This window comes from Hyla sarda, chromosome 4 (genome assembly GCF_029499605.1).
Source record: "Hyla sarda isolate aHylSar1 chromosome 4, aHylSar1.hap1, whole genome shotgun sequence".
Taxonomy (NCBI): Eukaryota; Metazoa; Chordata; class Amphibia; order Anura; family Hylidae; genus Hyla; species Hyla sarda.
In genome coordinates, this window is record NC_079192.1 from 29237191 (window position 1) to 29252620 (window position 15430).

A 15430-nucleotide genomic window follows, 5' to 3' on the forward strand; every position below is an offset into this window, starting at 1 on the left:
GGGGAGGAGGAGAGAGGAGAGGAATGATGGGGGGGGGAGGAGGAGAGAGGAGAGGAATGATGGGGGGGGGGAGGAGGAGAGAGGAGAGGAATGATGGGGGGGGGAGAGGAGGAGAGAGGAGAGGAATGATGGGGGGGGGGGAGGAGGAGAGAGGAGAGGAATGATGGGGGGGGAGGAGGAGAGAGGAGAGGAATGATGGGGGGGAGGAGGAGAGAGGAGAGGAATGATGGGGGGGAGGAGGAGAGAGGAGAGGAATGATGGGGGGGGAGGAGGAGAGAGGAGAGGAATGATGGGGGGGAGGAGGAGAGAGGAGAGGAATGATGGGGGGGAGGAGGAGAGAGGAGAGGAATGATGGGGGGGAGGAGGAGAGAGGAGAGGAATGATGGGGGGGAGGAGGAGAGAGGAGAGGAATGATGGGGGGGAGGAGGAGAGAGGAGAGGAATGATGGGGGGGAGGAGGAGAGAGGAGAGGAATGATGGGGGGGGAGGAGGAGAGAGGAGAGGAATGATGGGGGGGAGGAGGAGAGAGGAGAGGAATGATGGGGGGGGGAGGAGGAGAGAGGAGAGGAATGATGGGGGGGGAGGAGGAGAGAGGAGAGGAATGATGGGGGGGGGAGGAGGAGAGAGGAGAGGAATGATGGGGGGGGGAGGAGGAGAGAGGAGAGGAATGATGGGGGGGGGAGGAGGAGAGAGGAGAGGAATGATGGGGGGGGAGGAGGAGAGAGGAGAGGAATGATGGGGGGGGAGGAGGAGAGAGGAGAGGAATGATGGGGGGGAGGAGGAGAGAGGAGAGGAATGATGGGGGGGGAGGAGGAGAGAGGAGAGGAATGATGGGGGGGGAGGAGGAGAGAGGAGAGGAATGATGGGGGGGAGGAGGAGAGAGGAGAGGAATGATGGGGGGGGAGGAGGAGGAGAGGAGAGGAATGATGGGGGGAGGAGGAGTGGAGAGGAATGATGGGGGGGAGGAGGAGAGGAGAGGAATGATGGGGGGGGGAGGAGGTGGAGAGGAATGATGGGGGGGGGAGGTGAGTGGGAGATGATGGGGGGGAGGAGGAGTTGAGGAGGAGGAGGATGTGGGTGGGTGGAGGAGGAGGAGAGGAATGATGGGGGGGAGGAGGAGAGAGGAGAGGATGATGGGGGGTGGTGGGTGTGTGGTGTGGATGATGGGGGGGAGGTGGAGGAGGTGTGATGTTGGGGGGGAGGTGGAGGAGGTGTGGAATGATGGGGGGGGTGGTGGTGGGTGAGGATGTTGGGGGGGTGGTGGAGGTGTGAGGTGAGGATGTTGGGGGGGGTGGAGGTGTGTGGTGTGGATGTTGGGGGTGGAGGTGTGAGGTGAGGAATGATGGGGGGGTGGAGGGGTGTGAGGGGTGGAGTGGTATGTTGGGGGTGGTGGTGGAGAGGGGGATGTGGAGAGGAATGATGGGAGGAGAGGAGACTGGAGAGGAATGATGGGAGGAGGAGGAGAGGAGACTGGAGAGGAATGATGGGAGGACGACTTGTCTGTAATATGATAATTATCGGTCACTGTATAAACCACATTTCATCTTTCTCCACACAGAGGATCAGATCTATGGGTGCTATGGGTGGCGATGGGGTCGGTGCTATGGGTGGCGATGGGGTCGGTGCTATGGGTGGCGGTGGGGTCGGTGCTATGGGTGGCGGTGGGGTCGGTGCTATGGGTGGCGATGGGATCGGTTCTATTGGTGGCGATGGGATCGGTGCTATGGGTGGCGGTGGGGTCGGTGCTATGGGTGGCGATGGGATCGGTTCTATGGGTGGCGATGGGGTCGGTGCTATGGGTGGCGATGGGGTCGGTGCTATGGGTGGCGATGGGGTCGGTGCTATGGGTGGGGATGGGGTCGGTGCTATGGGTGGCGGTGGGGTCGGTGCTATGGGTGGCGGTGGGGTCGGTGCTATGGGTGGCGGTGGGGTCGGTTCTATGGGTGGCGATGGGGTCGGTGCTATGGGTGGCGGTGGGGTCGGTGCTATGGGTGGCGGTGGGGTCGGTGCTATGGGTGGCGGTGGGGTCGGTGCTATGGGTGGCGGTGGGGTCGGTGCTATGGGTGGCGGTGGGGTCGGTGCTATGGGTGGCGGTGGGGTCGGTGCTATGGGTGGTGGTGGGGTCGGTGCTATGGGTGGTGGTGGGGTCGGTGCTATGGGTGGCGGTGGGGTCGGTGCTATGGGTGGCGATGGGATCGGTGCTATGGGTGGCGATGGGGTCGGATCTATGGGTGGCGGTGGGATCGGATCTATGGGTGGCGATGGGGTCGGTGCTATAGGTGGGATCTCCTATGCTGGGATGCGAGCTGATAAATCCGCAGATTATATAACCCGACTGTTACCCCAGCGTCTCCTCATTACTGTTCACGATTGTGTCCGTGCAGGATTTCACAGGATTATAGGAAGAAACGAAGAAAGAAAATTCCTGACAAAATCTCTGGGGGTCTTGTCTTGTGTTATGGGGGATGTCCAAGCTTTTAAGTTCTACAATCATCCGAATAGAAGTAAGATTTTACTCTTAATCTCTTCCAGATCACAGGACAACTTTCCCCTCGGTTGTTCCGGAAGCTGCCGCCTCGCCTGTGTGTGTCTCTGCGCAACATTGTGGACGAGGAGTTCCTGCGAAAGGGGTACGGGGTACTGAGCAGACGGGGTGACCCCCTCTTTGTAGTTTCTGTGCCGCCTTAGATATTTAGCTTAGTTGCAGCGATGGGATTCTGACGTGGGATTCTGACCAAGTGTTTTGGTGGAATTCACTCGGAAATGCATTGCCGTCTATGAAGACAGCGCATCTCCGAGAGATCCTGCTTGTGGAAATATATTAGGCGGATAATTCTGCAAATGTGAACATAACTTTATAGGAACACTTCAGGCACCACGGAAACATTGTGATATATCTAGAACAGGCCTGTAGGGGGAGACACTGGACTATTTGGTCTCTGAATTCCTGTGTTGTTTACTGTTCATAAAAGGGGTATTCCGGCCTTATACATCTTACCCCCTATCCAAAGGATAGGGGATAAGATGTCTGATCCCAGGGGTCCCGCAAGCGGGACCCCTGGGATCAGACATCTTATCCCCTATCCTTTGGATAGGGGGTAAGATGTATAAAGCCGGAATACTCCTTTAAAGGGATACTCCAGTGGAAAACATTTTTATTTTAAATCAACTGGTGCCAGAAAGTTAAACAGATTTGTACATTTCTATTAAAAAAATCTTAATCCTTCCAGGACTTATCAGCTGCTGTATGTTCCACAGGAAATTAATTTCCTTTTTTACTTTCCTTTCCTCTCTGCTGACACCTCTGTCCATTTTAGGAACTGTCCAGAGTAGGAGCAAATCCCCATAACAAACCTCTCCTGCATGGACAGTTCCTGATATGGACAGAGGTGTCCGCAGTCAGCACTGTGGTCAGACAGAAAGGACATTCAAAAGATAAGAGCTTCCTGTGGAACATACAGCAGCTGATAAGTACTGGAAGGATTTAGATTTTTTTTAAATAGAAGTAATCTACAAATCTGTTTAACTTTCTGGCACCAGTTGATTTAAAAAAGAAAATGTTTTCCAGTGGAGTACCCCTTTTAAGGAGCTTATCCAGGAATCGAAAACTAGAGCGAATATCTCCCAAAAAACAGCGCCACACCTGTCCTCAGGTTGTGTGTGGTATTACAACTTTAATATTCATATTAATACTATTCACTTCATAGTAAGGCTGGGTTCACACTACGTTTTTCAACTACGGTTCCCGCATACGTTTTTTATCAAAAACCGTATGGGAAAAAAACGGATGGAACAGTATGGGAAAAAGTAAACCGTATGCGTTTTTAAACAATATACTGTTTTTAAAAGTGCATACAGTTCCGTCAGTTTTTATAGAAAAAAAACCCATACGTTCTTGAAAATTTTGTCCATTTTTAATGGGAGGGGTCTTGGGTGGGGACTTTAGGATTCAAATGCGCATGTGCAAAGTAAAAACGTATACGTTTTCCCCATATGGAACCGTATACATGTGCGTTTCCCATTGACGTCCATGTTAGGCTGGGTTCACACTACGTTTTTGCCATATTGTTTTAAATACGTTTTTCTAAAGAAAACCGTATGGCAAAAAAACGGATGGAACAGTATGGAAAAAAGTAAACCGTATGCGTTTTTAAACAGTATACTGTTTTTAAAAGTGCATACAGTTCCGTCAGTTTTTATAGAAAAAAAACCATATGTTTTTGAAAATGTTGTCCATTTTTAATGGGAGGGGTCTTGGGTGGGGACTTTAGGATTCAAATGCGCATGTGCAAAGTAAAAACTTATACTTTTTCCCGTATGGAACCGTATACATGTGCGTTTCCCATTGACATCCATGTTAAGAAAAAACGTATGCGGTTGCAGTACAGTTTTTAAACTGGAGACAGAATCATGGTCAACCACGGTTTTGACTCCGGTTTAAAAACTGTACTGCAACCACATACGTTTTTTTTTTTTTTAACATGGACGTCAATGGGAAACACACATGTTCCATACGGGAAAAACGTAGACTTTTTTACTTTGCACATGCGCATTTAAATCCTAAAGTCCCCACCCAAGACCCCTCCCATTAAAAATGGACAACATTTTTAAAAACGTATGGTTTTTTTTTTCTATAAAAACTGACGGAACTGTATGCACTTTTAAAAACAGTATACTGTTTAAAAACGCATACGGCTTACTTTTTTCCATACTGTCTATCCGTTTTTTTTGCCATAAGGTTTTCTTTAGAAAAACGGATTGAAAACAGTATGGCAAAAACGTGATGTGAACCCAGCCTTAAAAAAAACTTATGCGGTTGCAGTACGGTTTTTAAACCGGAGACAAAATCGTGGTCAACCACGGTTTTGACTCCGGTTTAAAAACCGTACTGCAACCGCATAAGTTTTTTTTAACATGGACGTCAATGGGAAACGCACATATATAGTTCCATACGGGAAAAACGTATACGTTTTTACTTTGCACATGCGCATTTGAATCCTAAAGTCCCCACCCAAGACCCCTCCCATTAAAAATGGACAAAATTTTCAAGAACGTATATTTTTTTTTCTATAAAAACGGACGGAACTGTATGCACTTTTAAAAACAGTATACTGTTTAAAAAACGCATACGGTTTACTTTTTCCCATACTGTTCCATCCGTTTTTTTTCCCCATACGGTTTTTGATAGAAAACGTATGCGGGAACCGTAGTTGAAAAACGTAGTGTGAACCCAGCCTAACATAGTTCAAAAGGTTGAAAAAAGACCAGAGTCCATCAAGTTCAACCTATAACCCTAATGAGTCTCTACTTGAATGGAACTGAGCTGCAATACCATACACTACCTGAGGACAGGGGTGGTGCTGTTTTTGGAAGAAATCAGCTCTTTTTATCTAATTTTGGAGAACTATTTTAATGCTGGAGTCTCTAATTCTTGCTATATATACATATGTGTGTAATATATATTATTTGTAGTAAATTAGTGACCAATAAATGGGGACTCTTGTTTCTTGCCCGGTGTTACCCATTACAACTCCTGTATTTTTAGTCTTGTTCTGGTTATAATTTTTCGTTCCTTCTCTTCCAGTCATGTCTTCCTGGGCTTCTCCAAATGTGGCCGCTTTGTATTATCCTACACTAGTGACGTTTTAGATGACGACTTCTCCTTTTATTCCTATCATCTCTATTGGTGGCAGTTCCAAGTGCACAGCAAACTACGCCTGGTGAGTGCCCCTGTCTGTATACCGATCTGTCGCCGTCCTATATACAATATCGCCATCCTATATGGTCTCTCTGCTTCTAGGTGCGGCAAGTCCGGCTTTTCCAGGACGAGGAGATTTACAGCGACTTGTATCTGACCGTGTGCGAGTGGCCAAGCGACAGCTCCAAAGTCATCGTGTTTGGCTTCAAGTGAGTCTTCCTTGAAGTAGTCCAGTGTTTCCCAACCAGGGCGCCTCCATTTGTTGCAAAACTACAACTCCCAGCATGCCCGGACAGCCTTTGGCTGTCCGGGCATGCTGGGAGTTGTAGTTTTGCAATAGGTTCAGGCACCCTGGTTGGGAAACACTGAAGTAGTCAGCTGCTCACATTGTGTGTCGCCTCTAGATTAAAGGGATACTCTGCCCCTAGACATCTTATCCTTTGGAGGGTAAAATCTGAATCCTTCCAGTACTTATCAGCTACTGTATACTACAGAGGAAGTTGTGTAGTTCTTTCCAGTCTCTGGACAGTTCCTGACATGGACAAAGGTGACAGCAGAGATCACTGTGGTCAGACTGGAAAGAACTACACAACTTCCTCTGGAGCATACAGCAGCTGATAAGTACTGGAAGGATTAACCCCTTAATGACGCTGGGTATTTTCCGTTTTTGCATTTTCATTTTTTCCTCATCACCTTCTAAAAATCAGAACGCTTTCAATTTTTCCCCTAAAAATCCACATTATGGCTTATTTTTTGGTCACTAATTCTACTTGGCAGTGACATCAGTCATTTTGCCCAAAAATCCACGGCGAAACGGAAAAAAAATTCATTGTGCAACATAATTGAAGAAAAAATGCCATTTTGTAAGTTTTGGGGTCTTCCGTTTCTACACAGTGCATATTTCGGTAAAAATGACACCTTATTATTCTGTAGGTCCATACGGTTAAAATGATCCCCTACTTATATAGGTTTGATTTTGTTGTATTTCTGGAAAAAATCATAACTACCGTATTTATCGGGGTATACCACGCACCGGCCTATAACACGCACCCTCATTTTACCAAGGATATTTGGGTAAAAAAAGTTTTTTACCCAAATATCCATGGTAAAATGAGGGTGCGTGTGTGCGCATACACCCCCAGGAAAGGCAGAGGGAGAGAGGCCGTCGCTGCCCGCTTCTCTCCCCCTGCCTTTCCTGGGGTCTAGAGCGCTGCTGTCGGCCCTTTTCACCCCCTGGTTATCGGCGCCGATAGCCAGGGAGAGAGAAGCGGCGCCGACAGCCAGGGGGAGAGAAGGGGCAGCGGCACCCATTACCGGAGCCGCTGCCCCGTTGCCTTCCCCCATCCCCGGTGGCATAATTACCTGAGTCGGGTCCGCGCTGCTCCAGGCCTCCGTCGTGCGTCCCCAGCGTCGTTGCTATGCACGGCGCGGCGCTCTGACGTCATGTGCCGCGCCGTTCAGCGTATAGCAACGACGCCGGGGACGCACGCTGGAGTCCTGGAGGTCCTGGGGGGTGAAAAGGGCCGACAGCAGCGCTCTAGACCCCAGGAAAGGCAGGGAGAGAGAAGCGGGCAGCGACGGCCTCTCTCCCCCTGCCTTTCCTGGGGGTATATCGGGGTATAACACGCACACAGACTTTAGGCTAAAAATTTTAGCCTAAAAAGTGCGTGTTATACGCCGATAAATACGGTACATTCAGGAAAATGTATACGTTTAAAATTCTCATCTTCTGACCCCTATAACTTTTTTTTATTTTTCCACGTACAGGGATTTCATCGCGGCGGTCCCGAACAGCTCCACTGAGTTAACCGGCAACTTTCACTTTAGACGCGGCGATCAACTTTGATCGCCGTGTCTGAAGGATTAATACCGGGCATCACCGCGATCGATGATGTCCGGTATTAGCCGCGGGTCTCGGCCGTTGATGGCCACAGGGACCGATGTGATATGACGTGGGGTCAGCGTGTGACCCCGCGTTCTATCGCGGGAGCCCGCTCATGCATATGCATACGTCATATAGCGGGAAGGGGTTAAAGGGGTACTCTGCTGCTCAGCGTTTGGAACAAACTGTTCCGAATGCTAGAGCCAGGAGCTCGTGAAGTCATAACCCAGCCCCCTCAATGCAAGTCTATGGGAGGGGGCGTTACAGCTGTCACGCCCCCTCCCATAGACTTGCATTAAGGGGGGTGGGATGGGGCCTGATGTCATAAGGGGGCGGGGCTATGACGTCACAAGCTCCCGACTCCAGTGTTCAGAACAGTTTGTTTCAAACGCTGAGCAGCGGAGTACCCCTTTAAAAAATCTTTTAAATAGAAGTAATTTACAAACATGTATAAATTTCTTGTACCAGTTGATTTAAAACCATTTCCCCCCCCCCCCTCCGGAGTACCCCTTAAAGTGTTAAATCAAAATCTATCCTACTCAAAAAGAGAACTTCTTCTGTTTTGTTCTCTTCCGCAGCACATCAGGCAATGGGATGTTAATGAACATGATGAGCGATGAGAACCATAGAGATATCTATATCAGCACTGTGTCCGCACCCCCAACAGCCCCCTGCACAGACTGCAGAGAGTCCCCAAAAGGTACTGTGTGTCCTTAATAAATATATGTGGGAAGTACATCGTACAGCATTACTGCAGGATGATACATTTGTGTTTCCAGGTCCTTGTCTGCTGCACAGCTTCATGCTTCATACCAAGTACCAGGTGGTTTACCCTTTCCCCACCTTCCAGCCGGCGTTTCAGCTCAAGAAGGACCATGTAGTTCTGCTTAATACCAGTTTCTCCCTGGTGGCCTGTGCGATATCCGTGCACCCTGAAGGTGAGCAGCACAATGACCTCCTGACTACTATGCCCCTCTTCCTCTGTGCCACACTGACTTTATGTGCCATCATTCTAGGTGATAAAGAATCTAGCAGAATTCTGTACAGCAAACAGAGCCGGCACCATACAAGTGCCACCTGCTCCTCCTCATTCAGTCCTAGCGATCCTTCCTCCAGCAGCCATTCTCCCCCTTCCGAATCCTGCTCCCCCACCCCTCCTGGGACTCCCCCAGCCGTCACCCGAGCTCGTGAATTTGTGGCCGGTATATTCAGACGAGCCCGGGAGGCGTCAGGACTGGAGGCTGAAGACAAAGGAGAACAACCCGGACCAAGCAAGCAGAGTCCTTCACAACCCTCGGACCCGGATTCTCCTACTTGGCACCGTCCAATCAACGAAGGGCCCGCGAGGTCCAGCAGCCACACGGAGGAGCCCAGCTACGTCAACTACACGCAGTTACGATACGTCCTGGGAGAAGTGACGGAGACTGACCAAGAGAGCGGTGAGAGTGTAGGGGGTTCGGACTTAGGGGAGGGGTCACCTGCTTCATGCATTGTTATGGCAGATAACATGCTCATAGATTTATTTTACAGCTGCACAATTTGGGGGAAATGTGCAATTGCATTTATAGTGGTTTATATTGGCATTTCGATATGTCTTATCTTCCCCCATTTCATTTCTATCACCCAATTTCACGTCTCCCCCCCCCCCCCCCATGTCATGTCCATCCCCCAAATCACAATTCTTCCCTCCCCATTTCATTTCCACACACCCCATTTTACATCTCCCCATTTCATGTGCACACTTTCATGTCACATCTCCCCATTAACCACTTAGGGACCCAGGGCATAGGAGCAACTGACCAATCACTGTCCTGTTGGGTGGTGATTGGGGCGGAGATCGGGGCCGGCGTGGGTCCGGCTGCAGGATACAGCAGAAGGTGAAGCCTGTTCACCTCCTGCTGTTGCTTAGCAACAACTCTAAGCATGCACAGCCAAAGGGAATGCTGGGAGTTGTAGTTTTGCAACAGCTGGAGTTCCAACTACAACTCCCAGCATGTCCTTTGGTAGTCTGTACATGCTGGGGGTTGTAGGTATACAACAGCTGGAGGCACATTTTTTCCATGAAAAAGTGTGCATCCAGCTGTTGCATAACTACAACTCCCGCACAGACTACCAAAGGGCATGCTGGGAGTTGTAGCAGTGTGCCTCCAGCTTTTGCAAAACTACAACTCTCAGCATGCCCTTCGACTGTCAATGCATGCTGAGTGTTGCAGTTTTGCAACAGCTGGAGACACATTGGTTGTGAAACAGAGTTTGTGTCCTAACTCAGTGTTACGTAACCAGTGTGCCTCCAGCTGTGTCAAAAATACAACTCCCAGCATGCACTGAGAGACTGTACATGCTGGGAGTTCTAGTTTTGCAACAGCTGGAGGCACAAGGCACACTGGTTGCGAAACACTGCGTTAAGTAACAAACTCTGTGTTGCACAAACAATGTGCCTCCAGCTGTTGCATAACTACAACTCCCAACATGTATGGTCTGTCAGTGCATGCTGGGAGTCGTAGTTTTGCAACAGCAGGGTACATTCACACGGGAGGGGGTTTACAGCGAGTTTTCTGCTGCAAGTGTGAGGTGCGGCACATTTTCCAGGTTTTTTAATGCCTCCCCCGTGCCCCTATCATCACTTAGGACAGTGTTTACCAACCAGGGTGCCTCCAGCTATTGCAAAATTTAAACTTCCAGCATGCCCTCGAAACGCGTCATCCGTGCATACTGACTGACTGTTCACCTTGTTCCTGACTATTTTAAAGCTGCAATAAACTTGGAGTTTTAAGTTTTCCACTTTTCCTTCTTCAGATTTTTTAATTACTTCTATTAAAATGTTTTAATCCTTCCAGTACTTATCAGCTGCTGTATAATACAGAGGAAGTTCTTTTCTTTTTGGATTTCTTTTCTGTCGCGAACACAGTGCTCTCTGCTGACACCTCTGTCCCTGTCAGGAACTGTCCAGAGCAGGAGACAAATCCCCATAGCAAACAAATGCTGTTCTGAAAATTTCTTAAAATGGACAGAGGTGTCAGCACTGGTTGTGACAGAAATCTAAAAGCCGCTAATAAGTACTGGAAGGATTAAGAATTTTTTAATAGAAGTAATTTATAAAATCTGTTTCCAGTTGATTAAAAAAAATAATAATTCCCTGGAGTACCCCTTTAACCCTCTCTGTCTCAGCAGAATATGAAGATGACAAGATCTCACTGCCTTTCCTGGTCACTGATCTGAAGGGACAACATCTGAAACCATTGAATGACAAGGCGTCTTTCCAGGTGAGGACCCACTCGCTGATCTTGTTTTGTTATGTTTTTTTTCCTATATCTACTGGTTCTGACCTGTCTTGTCTTCATTTCTCTAAAAACCCACTTAGGGCCAACATCTGATTGTGGAGCAGCTCACCCTGGACTTTGAATACGTCATAAATGAAGTCATCCGCCATGACGCCTCCTGGTACCGACAGTTCTGCTCCTTCAGCGACTATGATATAGTTATCCTGGAGGTGAGTGATGTCTATAGGGGAATGAATTAAAAAAAGAAGAAAGAAGTTTCACGGCACTCGCCATAAAATCTCTTTTATCCAAGTTTTATTTTCATTCAGTGCAGATACAGTTCATGGGAACATAGATGCCGGTCCCTGCGTTCCTTGTATCTATGTTCCCATGAACTGTATTTTCACTGAATGAAAATAAAACTTGGATAAAAGAGATTATATGGAGAGTGCCGTGAAACTCCACTCCTCTCTTTTGAGAGAATATATATATTTATTTATATTTTATGATATTTTTAATATATACGATCATTGTTCCAAACGAGCCATCGTTTGTCGAATCAATCGTATGTTGAGGGATTCGTGCAATGTAAAGTATAGGAAGCTGTACTCACCTGTCCCCCCCCCCCGCTCCCGATGGTGTCCCTGCCGCTCCCCATGGTGACCCCGGGCCTCCGCTGGGCTCTCCTGGTCTTCTCCGGTCCTCTGCTGGGCTCTCCTGGTCTTCTCCGGTCCTCTGCTGGGCTCTCCTGGTCTTCTCCGGTCCTCTGCTGGGCTCTCCTGGTCTTCTCCGGTCCTCTGCTGGGCTCTCCTGGTCTTCTCCGGTCCTCCGCTGGGCTCTCCTGGTCTTCTCCGGTCCTCCGCTGTCTTCCGCAAGGCCTTACTGGGCCTGCGTAGCGACGTCATTACGCCGCTGCGTACGCCGTTCCTATTGAATGACGGGACGGTGTGCGCAGCTTCGTATTGACGTCACTGGAGAGGGCCGAGAAGACACCTGAGGACCAGTGCTGGACCCGAAGGGCACCCCGAAACATCGTGGAGGGGTAAGTAATACTCACCGCACCACGCGGGGAACATTAAGCTGCTATCCGGCAGCAGCTTAAGCATTTTGCGCTGCCGGATAGCACTTAATGCGATGGCCCCGACATAAAAAAAGCATCGTATGTCGGGGTGTCACTGTATATAAAAATGTATAAATTTAAAATATATAATTATAAATTAATAAAAATATATAAATATATTATATATTTTATTATTATTTTTTTTTTATACATTTTTATATAATTTTTTATATTGTTATATAATTTTATACCATATATATTTATATATCTTGTATAAATGTAATATATATATATATTATTATTATTTTTTTGCAAACTGATTTTATGTTCCTAAGAAGTCTGGATCTCTTTTATAGGATTATGTTCAGATTCCTAATGTACCATTGTAGTGTCCTTAGCACAGGGGCAGCATGTAACCTGGATTAAGTAACCTGTAGTTTGGTTCCATTTGTTGCAGATGTGTCCTGAGACTAACCAGGTGATAATGAACATCGGCCTCCTGCTCCTCGCTTTTCCTGCTCCAGAGGACGCCCAGCTTAGGTTGGTGACATGGAGAACGAGGCCTTGCCTTGTCTTTCCCCCATGGACCCTCGCTTAGTTCTGTCTACTTAATCCTTTAGGCCTAAGACTTATCATACAAGTTTAAAAGTAGCTTGGGATCTACATACTGGAGTCTTCAGCACTCTAAGCGTGGGTGAACTTACAGAGGTGAAAGGGCAGACCAGGTAAGTGATTTCCTTACTCCATTGCTCTTAATTTTTTGCCTAAAAGGGCACTGTCAAAAGTTTTGATATGTCTTGGTCATTGGATACAGCCAGAAGAAGCACTCTGCTAAAGCGCTTCCTTTTCTAGAGTCTTTATCATAAGTTTATTGAGAGCATATTCTGCAGGGAGTCGGGGGGGGGGGGGGGATCCAAACTTTTGACATGTCAGAAGGTTTATTTTTTGGGGGGGAAAGCGTTATTCTGGTGACAGGATGTATTTAAACTTTCAAAGCTACCTCATTGTCGGAGACTGGTGTGATCAAGTGTTTTATTTCCGGACGTCCTATAGACTTGCATGGGACTTCCAGCAATACGTTTGATCACTTTAGCCTTAGGGCAAGTCACTGGCTACGAGATGGCATGGAAAGTTTAAACACATCCTGCCATTGGACCATTATGACAGTATCACTTTTAAAGTTAAGAGATGCTTTCGTCTTTCAATTGTGTTGTTCACCTTATTTGTCCCATTAGCGGCAGCGTATGGAGCTCGTACCGGAAAAGCTGCGTGGACACTGTCATGAAATGGTTGGTTCCAGAAAGCAGCGTCAGATATGTGAATCGTATGACAAATGAGGCGCTACATAAGGGTAAGGCAAAGGATGCAGCAGGACGCTCCTCTCCTTCCTAGAGAGTATGACAGCCCCTCCTAGGCCATGTTTACACGGCAGAAAACTTCAGCTCAGAAATTCCTGTGCAGCAGAGTCTCAATGTTTTCAATGGGATTCTGCCGCACCATGTACACAGCGGAATTTCTGATTCTGGCCTCTGCAGAAAGAATGGACATGTCAATTCTTTCTGCTTAATCCGCTTGGAAATGGATTGCTGTCTATGGAGATGGCGCATTTCTGAGCGGTTCTAGTGCCGGCATGAACATTTTTCGGGTTGGACATTTCATCGTGTGAACTTGGCCTTCTAGAGACTAGAACAGTCTTGGCCCATGTGCTTTGAGAAGCCTTATCATGTGATCTCTTTCGTCCCTAGGGTGCTCCCTCAAGGTTTTAGCAGACAGCGTGCGATACACTTGGATTGTGCTGTGACCGCGCTCGGCTGGAGATAAACTCTACCTCAGCACAGGCGTCTCGGTGCACCTAGAAATAAAGACGCTATAATGGGACCTTTGTATTAGTCCACCCTCTATGCTGCCATCTAGTGACCACTCCTGGAAGACTTACAGCAGTGTGTCCTGATCTGAGCTGCTTTTTTTTTTTTTTTTTTTTTTTTATGTGGCGTGTAAAAGGAATCCACAGCCCTGTATGAAATAAGTGGGCGCTTTTATAGTGCCCAGGGCATTCACTGCTCTCCGGTCACTGATGCCCAGGGGTATCTCGCCAATTGGGGACATTTTAATAATTTTTTCTTCTTTCTCTGCATTGTCTGTCCAGAAAGGAGCAGAGGTATTTTTTTTTTTTTTATGGCATGTATATGTGTATATATTATGTATCACTTTTTGTTATGTCTGTCTCCTTTTGTGAAATAAATCTCATAATTTCTGGTCACAAGTGTCAGATTATCTGGTCTGCTATTGATCAAACAACTAGCCAACAGGTACAACTATACCAATGTTTTCCAACCAGGGGGAAAACTACAATGCCCATCATGCCCTCCCTGATGTAAGTTTCTCAGTTGGTACGATTGGAGGACAGAAACCGTGTGTATATCTTGCTGCTACTAGGAGGCTTTTTTTTTGTCTAAATTCTTTATTGGGGGTAATTTGTAGTATGGGTGAGGTGTGTTTTTGCAGTGCTGGGGCTCCAGGGATTGCGGGGCAGTTTCCCTCCCCCTCCCCTTTTTCCTCCCTGGCACTGCTTACTTTAGTTTTCGCCTGCACGCGGCAGGCACGCTGACTAATGTAGACCGTGGCTGGGGCCAGGTCTTTTTTCCACCTGCATTCGAGCATGCAGCAGAACTCTCGCCCACTTTCTGTTCTGGCCAATGCTTGTCTTGTGCGTGCACCAGGGCTCACTGGCTTACCTATCAGCTTGGTGCGCACACTTTGGGGGTCATTTTCCTCCAATGGGGTCCGTGCTGGGGTGGAGGCATTCCCTGCTAGTTCCTCCTCACTTCTACTCTATGGACCATATCGTTGCAGCTGCCTGCTTCTGGTCTCCTCAGCTCCAGCACCTACAGCCTGATTTTCTGTTCCAGCCTGCTTCTCAGCTCCAGCGGTGGGACACAGAACTTGGGTGAGATTGCTCAATTTAATTTTTTGCTGACTACACTAATTAGCATCTGTGTCCGACCCCAGACCCATTATTTCCGAAGCTACGGGGGGAGGGGGGATTTTGGGGGGGGTGTAAGAGTTCTCCGCTGCTGCAGAACAAGCCTAGCCGCTCCGATCCCTGTCGGAAGGCGGCTTCCTTTTGTTCCTTTGCATCGGGGCACACTCCTAATCTCGGAAAGCCCCTTTGTTCAAGGCACATCCTTCCTGAAGTCTGACAACTGTTCTGATGGTTTCGAAGTCAAGCCTGGTACCCGTAAGCCCTGCTCTTCATGAAGGGGCGCTTCCACCCGTGTCTTCCTCTCGGGTGGGAGGTCGTCTGTCTCTTTTCCGGAACGTTTGGCTGGCTCAGGTTTAGGACTTTTGGGTACGGACCTCATTTTAGATGGTCATTGGATAGAATTCTCTTCTATCCCCAGGGATCGTTTCTTCCGATCCCGTCCTCCTCGATCCTCTTCTTTGGCGGCAGCCTTTCAGTTCGCTTTAAGTACGCCAGTCCTGCCAGATGAGTGTTTTTCAGGGTTCTTCTCGAACCTCTTCGTCATTCCC

At 48.1% G+C, this 15430-nt stretch overlaps 1 protein-coding gene across 1 annotated transcript; it reads left to right on the forward strand.

Moving 5' to 3' along the window:
• Nucleotides 1-1674: 1674 nt before the first annotated feature.
• On the forward strand, nucleotides 1675-14153 carry DCAF15 (DDB1 and CUL4 associated factor 15). Its single transcript, XM_056569750.1, has 13 exons — nucleotides 1675-1809; nucleotides 2532-2629; nucleotides 5584-5719; nucleotides 5800-5906; nucleotides 8158-8279; nucleotides 8359-8517; nucleotides 8596-9018; nucleotides 10751-10842; nucleotides 10941-11069; nucleotides 12357-12439; nucleotides 12520-12624; nucleotides 13135-13250; nucleotides 13645-14153. Exons 1-13 carry the CDS (start codon nucleotides 1675-1677, stop codon nucleotides 13698-13700), a joined length of 1761 nt encoding a protein of 586 aa, XP_056425725.1. The 3' UTR covers nucleotides 13701-14153.
• Nucleotides 14154-15430: the final 1277 nt, after the last annotated feature.